General features: G+C 43.6%; 1 protein-coding gene across 1 annotated transcript in view; it reads right to left on the bottom strand.

Annotated features, from left to right (window-relative positions):
• Nucleotides 1-3152: 3152 nt before the first annotated feature.
• Nucleotides 3153-12790, bottom strand: part of MINDY4B (MINDY family member 4B) — a 61331-nt gene continuing 51693 nt past the window's right edge. Inside the window, exons 15-16 of the mRNA XM_046003667.1 lie at nt 5547-5727; nt 3153-3295 (exon numbers count right to left, since the gene is read on the bottom strand). Of these exons, the coding sequence (XP_045859623.1) occupies nt 3153-3295; nt 5547-5727 (324 nt within the window). The remainder of the gene's footprint in view (nt 3296-5546; nt 5728-12790) is intronic.

Genomic DNA, 12790 nt, shown 5'->3' with positions numbered 1-12790 from the left:
GGCATTGTTTTTCAAAATGCAAATCTTACCACATCACTTAAAACCTTCCAAGGTTGTCCTGTGGTCAGTTCTTCCCTCCCCCCACCACAAGCTGCTTCCCAGCCACTCTCCACCTTGCCCTCTGCACCTCAGCCCCACTGGCTTCTCTGGTCCCTAAGCACTGTCACCGCAGGGCTCTGCCCCTGCTCATCCCTCTATGACCCTCCTGGTTTTTCTACTTAGCTTCCTACCTCAGCTTAACCTTATCTGTTTGCAGAGAAACCTTTTCCTGGACTTCCAGGCCTTTATTCTAAGATACTATGCATCGGAAATCCCTTCCCTCTCACCGCTTATCTCAGTTTTCAAGTTTATATTCATTAAAGTGGTATTCTGATTAATGCCATCTCCTCAGAAGAGCCTAAGCTCCGTGAGAGAAGAGGGCCCACGGCTGACTGTGCTCACCATATTTCTCTAGCACCCAGCGAAGCGCCTGGCACACAGGGAATGTTAGAAAAGTTCCCTGAGTGAATGAATGAACGGTTGTGTCTCCAAGGCCCTGAAAAGGCAATTACAACAGTCGACAGTTTGTGTTACTTATTTGTAAGTAAAATCAGGTCCAGGTTATGACAGCAGGTTGCTGGAGAACCCAATGCCAAACCCTGCCAGTGTGGGGGAAGGGACTCTCGGGCTGCCTGCCCCAGGCCAGCTCCCACCTTGTCTTGCCACTGTGGTGAACACGTACTCAAAAAAGTCATACGTGCGTCTTCTCTAAGAACAGACAATAATTTTGAGGGACATAGATTCCAAGTCAATATTGAGGAGAAAAAAGTATTTACCATTTCCTCAAGGACACTGTCCCACTATGGATACAGTTAGTTTATATAACTATTCAATAAAATTACTCACTTCTGTATTCAAGCAAGTAACTTTTTCCTGACTGATTAAGAAGCTGACAGGACATGGTGCACCTGTGTGGTGTAGTCGGTTAAGTTTGGTTTTGGCTCAGGCTGTGATCTCAGGGTACTGAGAGCCAGTCCTGCACTGGGCTCCACGCTCAGCAGGGGTTCTGCTTGAGATTCTCTCTCTCTCCCTCTGGCCCCCCCACCTTGTGCTCTTTCTCTCTCTAAAATAAATAAATATACCTAAAATTAAAAAGAAGAAGAAGAAGAAGCAGCAGCTGACAGAACAATTGAAGTCATTTTTCTCAAAACACAGAAAGTTCAAAGGTGATCTGATCATCCCAGTTAAATAACATGTTTCCACCTTTCAAAAAAGTTACTGGATGCCATGCTAATAAGACAAAATAAAAACTCATTTTCCAACATTGACATGAAAAGTGATTAATCCCTTTATATATATCAAAATTATACCTTTATATATAAAACATAGGTTCTTAATCTTTCCTCTATTATTTTACTTATTTATAGATTTGTTCCAGGAGTAATTTAAGACAAGTTACAACACATAAAATATGGCAAAGTAACACAAATTATAAATAAATTAGAAATTCAAAGGAAAAATAGGGTAGGGACCAAAAATAGACTTAGAAATGAGGCCAATTAAAAATGCCTTTTGTCAGGATGACAGGCCAGTTGTCTACACAACAGTCATCTCAACCTTCTTCCTTCTGCAGAGCCCCGATTTTGTTCTGGTAATAAGTGTCCTGTTCTCAGCCCTAGGAAATGAATCACGATTAACCTAAGAGAGTCATGGATCCCTTGTTGGACCATTCTTGTTGGAAAAGCACGTCCTTATTGTTTGAGACATTTTGAGTGAAATCTCTTAATTGTGGCTGGGAACGTCTTCCCTGAAGCACGTGCTGTTTTCTCTCATTGTCCCTACACTTACCAGCAGTCCACTCCAACAGGCATATTTGGTTAGAAATGACTTGGTATCCATAAAACAAAAAACAGGCCTGCACCTCAGGAAAAGCACCATATTGCTAAGACTAAGACCAAATAAAACAAGGGTCAAGAAGGATCTGCGTATTTATCCAATGGCTTTCAAATCCCGCATGAGAACATCAAAGTAATAAAGATACCGTAATCAGCAATCCAAGCCAACTTGGCTTTCTTTTTTGACATAATTTATTATTCACCTTGAAGTTTCATTTTCTACATGCTCCTTAAGTTAAAACATTATTCTTTGAGCCAAATGAAAATGCATTTCACAAATTAATTTGGACAATGGGCTCCGAAAAGGTGTTCTTCGCGATCTAACCTTTGGCTTGTGAATACAGAGCCCTAAGTCTGAGAGTTGGCAGACCAGTGGAGTGGGTTTGGAAAAAGGTCTAAATGGTTTCCATGTACTTTTAAAAGAAAGAATAGGTGTCTGACTCTGTGTATTTCTTCAGAAAAAGTGTAGGCACTCAATAGGACTGGGAAAGATCACATTCTAAAAAGGATTGTTTCCCTTTAAAAAGGACATAAGAAGAGAATCTATTTTTATATATAATTTTATTTTACCTAGGAATAAGACTTCTTTCTCAGTTTATCTGTTTGTCTGTCTACGTATTTATATTCAGCTTATAAAGACAAGAAACAAACATAGCACTGGTAGAAAGAATGTCTCCTCCTGTGTGCTCGCCTTGACTTGAACCCATAAGCCGATAACTATTGCTGCCACACTACCAGGAATAGTCCCTGCCCCAACCCAAAGAAGCCCATTTACTATTTTAATGACCAGAACCTGCTAATGTGGGCATGTGAAATGTAACCTTGGAAAGGAATGCTCTCCATACCGGGAAGTCTTTGAGAAGGCTTGAGTTCTTGCCATAACTAAAAATCTGATGATGCATCACTGATGACTTCATCCCCAAATGAAAGCTAGCTGCCTGCGTCCATCATCCTCAGGGAGAATCACACCAAGAAAAGACTGATCGAAAATAACAGACAAGAAAGACTTCATTTGCTCTATTGAATAAAAGGAAGGAATACACTTTGCAGCCCCTGCTGGAAGGGCCTATGTTTCTTCAGCAGCACCGATAACAACTGCAGAGGGCTTCGCAAAGACCAAAAAAAAGGGGAGGGGGTGCAAAAAGAAAAAGTGACTATTGGAGTTTTTCATTGGGGTTCATGAATGAGGAATGTAGAAGTAAAGGGTCTACCCCCATATGAGGCTTTGTGCCGAGCAGCTTGACACTTCAGAAATCGCTGCACCTCCTGGCTCTCTCTTTAGAGGAAGGGAACGGTTCCATGCCAGTTGATGGTGGCTTCTCTCCACTTGGTTCTGATTGCCATCTCCACTGGAGAAAACCGTCTTCCTGGTACATGTTCGTCTTCATGTTGGTTCCTTTCCCAGTGATGGGAGTGAGTATCTGAGTGAGGAACAGCCAGCATTTTTTTAAAAAAGATTTTATTTATTTGTTTGAGAGAGAGAGAGAGAGAGCTGGGGGAAGGGCTGAGGGGGAGGGAGAAACAGGCTTCCCGCTGAGCCGGGAGCCGACCTGGGGCTTCATCTCAGGACCCCAGTATCAGAACCTGAGTCAAAGTCGGACGCCTAACTGACTGAGCCTCCCAGACACCCGCATTTAGGCCCTTGCCTGTACACACCATTCCAGAGGAAGCCAGGAAGGAAGAAGAACACAATGGGTGGGCAGGAATTAGGCTCAGTGAGCTGTGTTCCTAGAACTGGTTAAGCAGAGGGGGATTCCAGTAGATGGTGTGTAGAAATGCCCCATACAGAACAAGTCTGTGGTAGCATGGGTGCTTGTGTATTTTGAAACATGAATAGTGATAGATCATGTGATGCACATTCCAGCACCATGATGTGACACATGGAGCCAAGTGTAGGCTATAGGAAGTTATTGGGAAAACCAGGAGGAAGGAGAGCTCATCACTTCTCAGTGCATCTAAGAGTACATTCACATTTTTGTGTGAAGGGTGAGGTAGTTTAGTGAGCTGCTCAAGAACAGGGTTCAAGAACCAGCTTTGTCTTGGGACACCTGGGTGGCTCCGTTGGTTAAGCGTCTGCCTTTAGCTCAGGTCATGATCCTGGAGTCGTGGGATCAAGCCCCGCATTGGGCTCCCTCCTCACGGGGGGCATCTGCTTTTACCTCTGCCCCTCATCTTGCTTGTGTTCTCTCTCTGTCTCTCTCAAATAAATAAAATCTTTTTAAAAAGAGAGAGAGAAAGAACCAACTTTGTCTCATATGCCATTTGAGAAGGTACTTAACAATTCTCAGCCTCATTTATTCAGTTAGCAACTGTTTATTGGTTACCTCAGTGTCTTCTATGTGAAAATAGATATCATGTGATTGCTGGGAGAATTTATTGGGATTATGTGTACAGCTTCCAATACAGTACCCGGAACAGAATTCTTGCAATGCCTGTGAGTTAATACAAACATGTTTTCTGGGGCACCTGGGTGGCTCAGTTCATTAACCATCTGACTCAGTTTTGGCTCAGACCATGATCTCAGGGTCTCCGGATCCAGCTCCACATTGGGCTCTGTGCTAAGCTCGGAGTCTGCTTGGGATTCTCTCTCTCCTTCTCCCTCTGCCCCTCCCCCCATGCTTGAGCATGTGCGTGCATGCTCTCTTTCTCTCTCTCTCTCTCAAATAAATAAATAAAATCTTTTAAAAAATGATGCTTTCCTCAAAGAGAGTAAGGTAGGAACAGTATTTTAAGGAACGTATTGTCAATGTCCCCCTAAAATAAATGGGCTAATATGTATCTTCCATAATTAAAGAAGAATTAGGACCTGCACAGATAAAAGAGTCGTTAAGATAATTTTCCAGATTCAGTCATTATCATGAAAAGTTGTTGAACACTAGTCCTGTGATGCTAAAGGCCAAGTCAAACATCAAGCCTCCACCAGGAGGACCAAGATACACCCACGACAGATGCCCAGTCTCATCGTGTTTATTCCCTTGTCCAAAAGGCCAGTGCTTAAAGACATTAGAAGTTCAGAGACAGTTAAAGTTTAGCCTTTTTCCCTTATGGGTTTAAATGAATATGGTTGTAACTGAAATAAAATGACCCGTGTGGTTGTCTGCTTCTCCCAGTGGACCGGAACCTCTTACATTTTGCTGGGACTGTGCCTTGTTTTCATGGCTTTCGCAGCTTCTAGCTCAGTGCCTGGCCCTTAGCAGGCCCTCTGATATCTGAAGAGAAATGCACTCTCAGTTTGCTGAGTTACATCACTGGATGGTCATCTGCTCAGTTGTAGGATGGAACTGACCGATTGGAACACCCCCTGCCCGGTCCATCCTTTCTTCCAGTGCTTCCCCTCAGGTATTACGTGCCGGGTGCTCACAGGGAAAAGGTCCTGGAGAGGGCTTTTTGCGGATGGGATTCTTTCTCTTTTGTTGTTTCTCCTACCTAGAAGTTGTTTGTTCCTCTGTGCTACTTCTAAACCCGCCACTCTTATTTAAGGCAGCTGCAGACTGCCCAGGGTGCCCTCCTTGGGTCTGGACCCATGGGACTCGTGCGTGGGTTTCATTTCAGAACTCAAGCCCAAGCGTCTTCCTGCAAGGCGAGCATGGACACCCACACAGCACGAAACACTGGCACCGCGTCTTTCTGAGCGCCCTAAAGGGCTCAGCACTTAGAGTCTGAAATGCTCACCTACTGTGAGATGCACGGGCTTCTTCTGCGGGGGCCTGCCACCGTACAGGTACAGATCAAAGCGACGCTCTGCTTTCCAGTCTGATAAGAGCTGCTTGTTTGTGCTGAAAAGGACACTGGGGTTTCCATTGATGTTGCACAGCCAAATAGGTAATTTGGGGGTCTTCAGCATGCTGCCCACCTGGAAGGGAAGAGGCAAATGCAGATGAACATACAGATTTGGCTGCATCGTGGCAGATGCTGATACGTCATCGTAATTAAAAAGCAGCTCAGAGGCTTCTCACAGTTGCAGGTGCACAGGGCACTCTGTGTGCCGTGAGATCTGAAGCGAAGGCTTTGTGGTGAGCGAGTTTACATGTGCGAGTGCTGTGGTGTCACCGGGACGCTGCAAGAGTGGGCACTGCCTCATGCGGGACATGGAGGCACCCCACATTTGGAGTTGGGTTTGGAAGTTAAGTAAAGAATAGTAGATAAACTGAGACATAAGTGTAGGGCTGGAATAAGAGAACCTCAACTTGTCTTCATCATTGACTGGTGTTTTACTCCTGTGCCCAAGACAGGACAGTACTTCATTCAGAAGGTGGTCAGACTTCTGGAAACGCCATTTAGAATATAGGAAAGGGGTGCCTGGGCAGCTCAGTGGGTTAAAGCCTCTGCCTTCGGCTCAGGTCATGATCCCGGGGTCCTGGGATCGAGTCCCACATCTGACTCTCTGCTCCTCGGAGAGCCTGCTTCCTCCTCTCTCTGCCTGCCTCCCTGCCTACCTACCTGTGATCTCTCTCTCTCTCTCTGTGTCAAATAAATAAATAAATAAAATCTTTTAAAAACTATATAGGAAAAAGAGAATATTTAGAATATAGAAATGGAGAATATTTTGAATGGAGGAAAGAGCTTCCAGGAAGTGAAGGGAAAACACAGACATACATATAAACATTCATACATAGACACACATACCTGCCTGTTAACATGTTAACATGTTAACGTGTTAACGCTCATGTTAACATGAGCATCCTAGGTTAGCATTACAATAATAATATTAAATTTGCACCTTTAACTAGTTTATCTAGCTTTTGCAGGCAACTATCAATTTGGCCTTGAATTCTCATAGCTAGTGAATTAGATGGACAAGAGTATCACTCTGAGAGGCACCTTCTGTAGCCCCGAGAACATTAAAGTGCATTTCCATGTATGATAGCTACCATTTTGTTTAAAGAGACAAGAAAGCACATATTTCTTAAAAGATTGTCATCAAAACTTGTTAATGTTAAAAGCTACTTTTTTCTATGTAAAGAAATAAGCATGAACTACACAGAAAACCACAACAACAACATCATTTTCACGTGATGCCAGCGAGAGCTGTTGGACCCTCAGCCTTGGCGTGTCTGCCTGTAGCCGAAGGGTCCAATTGTGCTTCTTTTCTCCGTTCAGTCCTTTTTAGAGTTGTCCTGTATGTTCAGGAACAAATTATGTTTTATGGAAAATCCAGCTTTGAAAAATTATCACATTTCATAAACCCACGTATTAAAGGCTAATAACTTGACATTTGGATTTCTCAATAGTTCTATTCAAATCTCTTTGTTTTGCTTTAGTTTAAATTCTTCAGTTGTGGGTGAGGGGGTGACTCGGAAATGCTTTTGTCTTTAAGATTTGCACTTTTCAGCTACCATAGGAAAAATGTATCGCTGTATTTGAAAGACACAAACTCTGTTTTAGTTAGTAGTTTAAAAAAGCAGTCCAAGCCTAGCACCTTAATTTGGACATGTTCATAGAGGTTGCAGGATTTGCTTATCTACTCACACGAGAATTAGCCCCTCTGCGCTGAGTATAATATGAGCATCTCACATACCAAACGGGCAAGTCGCCCACCGGCTACGTCGGAAATAAAACACAGAGGATGTGCCATGGAAGCCAACGAATGTGTTTACATTCCAAGAATCCACCCACAAGTTCCAAATAACATTGTAACCATTCATTAGTTATAAAACAAGCACTTTTTTTTTAATTCCTTCTTGCTTCATCACCTTGTGTACTCAGGTTAGACGTAACCAAAATTAAGATCTGCAGGACATGGAATTATTAAAGTTGGAAAAGTTGGATAAACTAATGAGGAAATTTAGGGCTGTTTGCAAGAAAATGTCACTTCTTTTGCAACCCAAAAGAATTGAATTTGGGCTGATTTTCCACCAATGAAATTCCCTGTAAATTACATCTGGGTGGATGTAATAGAATACAGACATGTATGCTATTGTTTCTCAGAGTTTTTATAACGGAGGCCAAATTGAGCCAGCACTTGGGTAACTCTCTGGGAGTTACCACACTGTTGTTACTTTCGGCAACAATGCAATAGTTTTCTCTTCTGAACCCAAAGCTATTCAAGATTTTATTAGAGTAGGAGGAAGATGTAGCAGTTATAATACAACAATCTCCCACACCCAGGGTAACCATACAGAGACTGCACACTGGGCAGGCAGAGCCTCGACTGCCTTCAGAGATTCTAGTAGAAAAGAAAATGGCATGCATGACTGCCAGGGTAGTTTGGCTATTAACTCTAAGAGGCAAGCCTTAAGATTACAGCTGAGAATACACCTGGTTTAAAGTGAGCCCGGAAAAAACAAAATGAAGCCCCTCCCACCTGAATGCAGCCAAATGTTATCTCCCCTTCTTTTCTTAGTAGACCCCATCATGTATTTGACTGGAACTTCCAGTTAAGACTTTGTATTGCTTTTGGGTAGACAGTGCATCAGCTAACCTCCACCCCCAAAAGCCACATTCTAAATATGTTTTATTGGTGAAATTCCGCCAATGCAGAATTTGTGTGTGTCGCCTCGCGTTGCCATGGTAAAAAAGGAAATTAACTGGTGATACAGTAGTGCTATAAATAAAATACCTTTTTCCTTAAGTTCACTCATTGTGTAATAAGGCCAGTGTTCCATGCAGCAATCAAGCCTCTCATGACATGTATCCTTAAAGGATACAGCCAGTGTAAAACTATAAGTACAGGATGACGGATGGACAAATTCTAAACACCAAAGGGCAAGGATTGAGTCCAGGTAATTTTTTTTTTTTTTTTTTTTTTTTTTTTTTTTTGGCCATCTAGAACAATGGCGCTTAGAATGTTTGCATAATGAGCTTAATATCGCAAGTCCCAAGGGCCCAGTTTGGTAATGGGAGTGGGAGAAAGGTGTTGGAGATTTGAGCTTTCTTTCCTGATTCCTGATGATGATTCGCATGCGTGACTGTGGAGGGTCTGGCTCTCCTCTCTGCACCTGGAGCACAGAGTGGCTGTAACTCCCTTGGACGAGTTTGCAGGTATGTTGTCTTGTTGGCCGGGTGCTACCTAAGCAACTGGGGGGGGGGGGGTGGTTGCCGGCAGGAGCGCTATGGGCGGAGCTTCACAGGGTACTTTTCTGGTTGGATTTCTTCCTACTAGCCTCTTGCAAGGGAATTTAAAGAGGGAAGAGGGTATGGCCGGGATGGTGGTGTGCTCTGCCAGGGCTGCCAGGGGACTCTTTTCAGCAAGACCTAAATGACTTCAGTCCCTTCTAAAAATCAGAGTTGATTTTTCTTCTCCATGGCAGGTGCGAAGATAATGTGAACCTCCTAAGGCTTTCCAGATGGTGTTAGACTCAAACTGCTTTATGTTCTCACTTAGGTATTGGAACCTCACACTCAAACCTGTACCTTCAAATAGAAAAGTGACGGGAGGCTTCAAAATAGTGCCTCAGCTTGTGGGTAGCTGGCTGTGTTCCGCGGGAACTGTCAGTCTGGTAGGCTCTGGGGGGCTTGCCGTGGCATCTAATGAGAACTCCATTTTTTTTTTTTTTTTAAATCTCACCCACTGGGCTGTGACATTGCGATTGAAAGACGTGTGTTTTGCAGTCTCTGCAATTTTATCCCAGAGTAAGAAGAGATTTACTTTAGGAAGACAGATGTGGCATCATAAGATGTGTTTCACCTGGACAGCGGGATCTTTTAGCATGTTGGGTTTTGTGTTTTTTTTTGAACTCTGAAACCTTTATTATATTCGATTTTTATTAACAGTGGATACATGTAATCTTCCGATTTGCAGCCTCACCCAAGGCAGGAGACGCTTTATACCCATACAGCACTTAAGTACCCGTTTGGCACGTTCAGGAGTCCTGGGTGGAGGAGTTACCCTGCTCAGAGCAAAAAGGAAGGGGTTTGACCATGGGGTCTTCAATCCAGTGATACAGAGAGCACTGTTCTGGAACCCCATCTAGGTCTTTCTGAGCAGACTTCTGCTGTGTAAGGTATTTCAGTTCTGCGAAAGAATACTCTGAAGTATGAGGCTTCAGATACACTGAGGTCACGTGTGTCTTCTGTTAGCATCTCTCAGTGTCACCAAGCGTGTCCTTCGGTAATATACCTGACAGACACGGTCTGACAAACCAGCAGGTGAAGGGGAGCAGCTACTTTTCAGAGGGTGTGCCCCGAGTACATGTTGTTCATAGTCACCTCCAACTCACAAGGGTTTTCACCTAAAAGTCAATGTATAAATTTCTAGCTTCTGGAGTCATGCCTTCCAAAACCTAGCCATGGTATCACCACCACCTAAATGTTAAAGTCTAGTGTGCCTGTGGGGCTCAGTTGCTTGAGCATCCAACTCTTGATTCTGGCCTGGGTCACGATCTCAGGGTGCTGGGATCAAGCCCTGCTTCGGGCTCTGAGTTTGGTGGGGAATCTGATGGAGGATTCTCTTTCCTTCTGCCCCTCCCCCTGCCTGCACAAGTTTTCTCTCTCTCTTTCTCTATCAAATAAAAATAAATAAATCTTTAAAAAAATAAATATTAGAGAAGTACCTGAGTGGCTGAGTTGGTTCAGCATCTGCATTCAGCTCAGGTCATGATCCTGGGGTCCTGGGATCAAGTCCCGCTTTGGGCTCCTTGTTCAGTGAGGAACCTCCTTCTCCTTCTCCCTCTGCCTTCCCCGCCACCCCCACTCATGCTTGTTCGCTCGCTCTCTCAAATAAATAAATTAAATCTTTAAAAATAAATAAACAAATGTATGTCGGAATCTAACATCAGTGTACTTACAACAGATTATAGATGACATGATACAAATTTATATCTATACGTAAATATGAAGATATGATAGATTATAAAAGTACTCATGATAGAGTATAATCCAAAAACTGGCATTTTGTATTGATGACTTTACCAGAAGACAAGAAAAGATGGTAATGACAGACAGCACGGCCCAGGGGGCAGAGCCTGGGCTCTGATGTGGGTGGAGCAGGCATCCTAACCCTGACTCTGACACCTTACTGGGGGCCAAGGGCACGTGCCTACACCTTGCTCCATCTGGGTTTTCTCAGGTCTAAAATCCATGGTCAAACCATGGACATTGGACTGAGACTAACACTTCCACCTTTGAGTGGAAGCAGGGATTAGATGAAATAAGGAATCCTTGAAAATGAATGGCTCAGAGAGAGCCTAACACACAGGGCGTGCTCTGTACAAGAGGCTGTTAGCACTACAATGAACAAATAAGCTTCATAGAGACTTCCTTTAATCACCATCTCCAGGGATAGTGAAAAATATATCTAAAATTATATATATAAAACATAATTATAGATATGATTATTTGAGTAACATAGATGAGTTATGTATTGCTTTTTATCCCCAGATAATGAGCAGATATAGAAAGAATAAAAAAGCCCCTTCCAATAAGACTTTATATGTATACATGCATATGTCTATTATATTCATATAGCTCAGCAGCTCAAGTAAGAAAACTAGCCGCCAGCCAGCATTTGCTCTTTAATACATTTGTTCTGAAACCAAACTCCAAGTGCATGACAGAGACAACATAATAAACATCCTCGGGGTTTTAAGCCATTAGTGTACAATTGCAGGCAATTTTCACTGAGGGCAGGACTCATAGGAGTCTCCCTGGAGAGGGAACACAATGTCCAAGAAGGAAGGCTGAAAAGTCACATGAGTCCCTTTTTAAAGGACAGAAGCATTGTAGATATGACTTCTATGTGGATTTTAAAGTGAACGCGAGCAGTTTCTGTGCTATGCCCTACTTCCGATTTATGAGTGAGCATTTACACGTTGGTCCTGTTGTCTGGTCCATTTTGCCACATTAGTCACTTTCTCAGTAGGAAAGCTCTTACTTGTTACCTCATGCCTTGGCCTTTTGGCTTACTTTAAGGTCCCAACAAACATCCGCTTTATTACTGGAGGGTACTTTGGGGCTCTGCAGGTAATTTTCTGTGAAGCATGATTTAGCAGCTGTACTGGGCTGAGCTGACTTCTGTAGAAAGAAATGTGCTCCGGAGAAAATGGTAATGCTGGATCTCTGTGAATTCTTGACTCTTTGAGGCATGTGCTCTCTTTCTCTCAGTCTCTCACTCTCTCTCTCTCCCTTTCTGTGGCATCTCCTTTGACATGGTCCCTATTCTCAGAGCCACTTAGTAGCTCTTTAGCAGACACCTACTTAATTTTAATTTAAGATAAGGTCAGAGACTGGTCCCTAAAGCCTTGCAGGTGTTTACAGGAGCAGAAGGCTGTCACCGCATGAAAGAAGATAGTCTTTCCTGTGATGTTAGTTGCAATAGCTAGTTTTCCAATTCTACATATGTGGATTTAATCAGTTAGGTCTAAGGAGAGTTTTTGCCCTTCCTTTAAAGCATTAGCTTGACCAAGGCAATTCTGTCCCCCCAGAGAATGTTTGGTAGGGTCTGGAGACATTGTTGGTTGTCACATCGAGGGGCCGAGCTAGAGGCATCTAGTGGGTGGAGGCCAGGAATTCTGCTAGACACCCCACAATGCACAGGAGAGCTCCCACCACAAGCACATTCTCCAGTCTGAAATGTCAGTCATGCTGAGGTTGAGCAGTCCTGATCTAGAACGGAAGTTTCTTTTCTTTTTTTTTTTTTAACGATTTTATTTATTCATTTGACAGGCAGAGATCACAAGTAGGCAGAGAGGCAGGCAGAGAGAGAGCGGGAAGGAGGCTCCCCGCTGAGCAGAGAGCCCAATGTGGGGCTTGATCCCAGGACCCTGGGATCATGACCTGAGCCGAAGGCAGAGGCTTAACCCACTGAGCCACCCAGGTGCCCCTAGAACAGAAGTTTCTAAACCTGGCTGCCCATAAGAATCTCTTGTGGGCTTTAAAATCCTAATGCTCGATGCTTTCAGACCAAATGGAATAGGGTCATTGGCTAGGACTGGCTACGCAATTGTAGCCCAGTGCAAAATGGAAACGTGGAGACCCTC

This window comes from Meles meles, chromosome 4, assembly GCF_922984935.1.
Source record: "Meles meles chromosome 4, mMelMel3.1 paternal haplotype, whole genome shotgun sequence".
Lineage (NCBI taxonomy): Eukaryota > Metazoa > Chordata > Mammalia > Carnivora > Mustelidae > Meles > Meles meles.
This window is presented reverse-complemented; position numbering and strand designations above follow the sequence as displayed.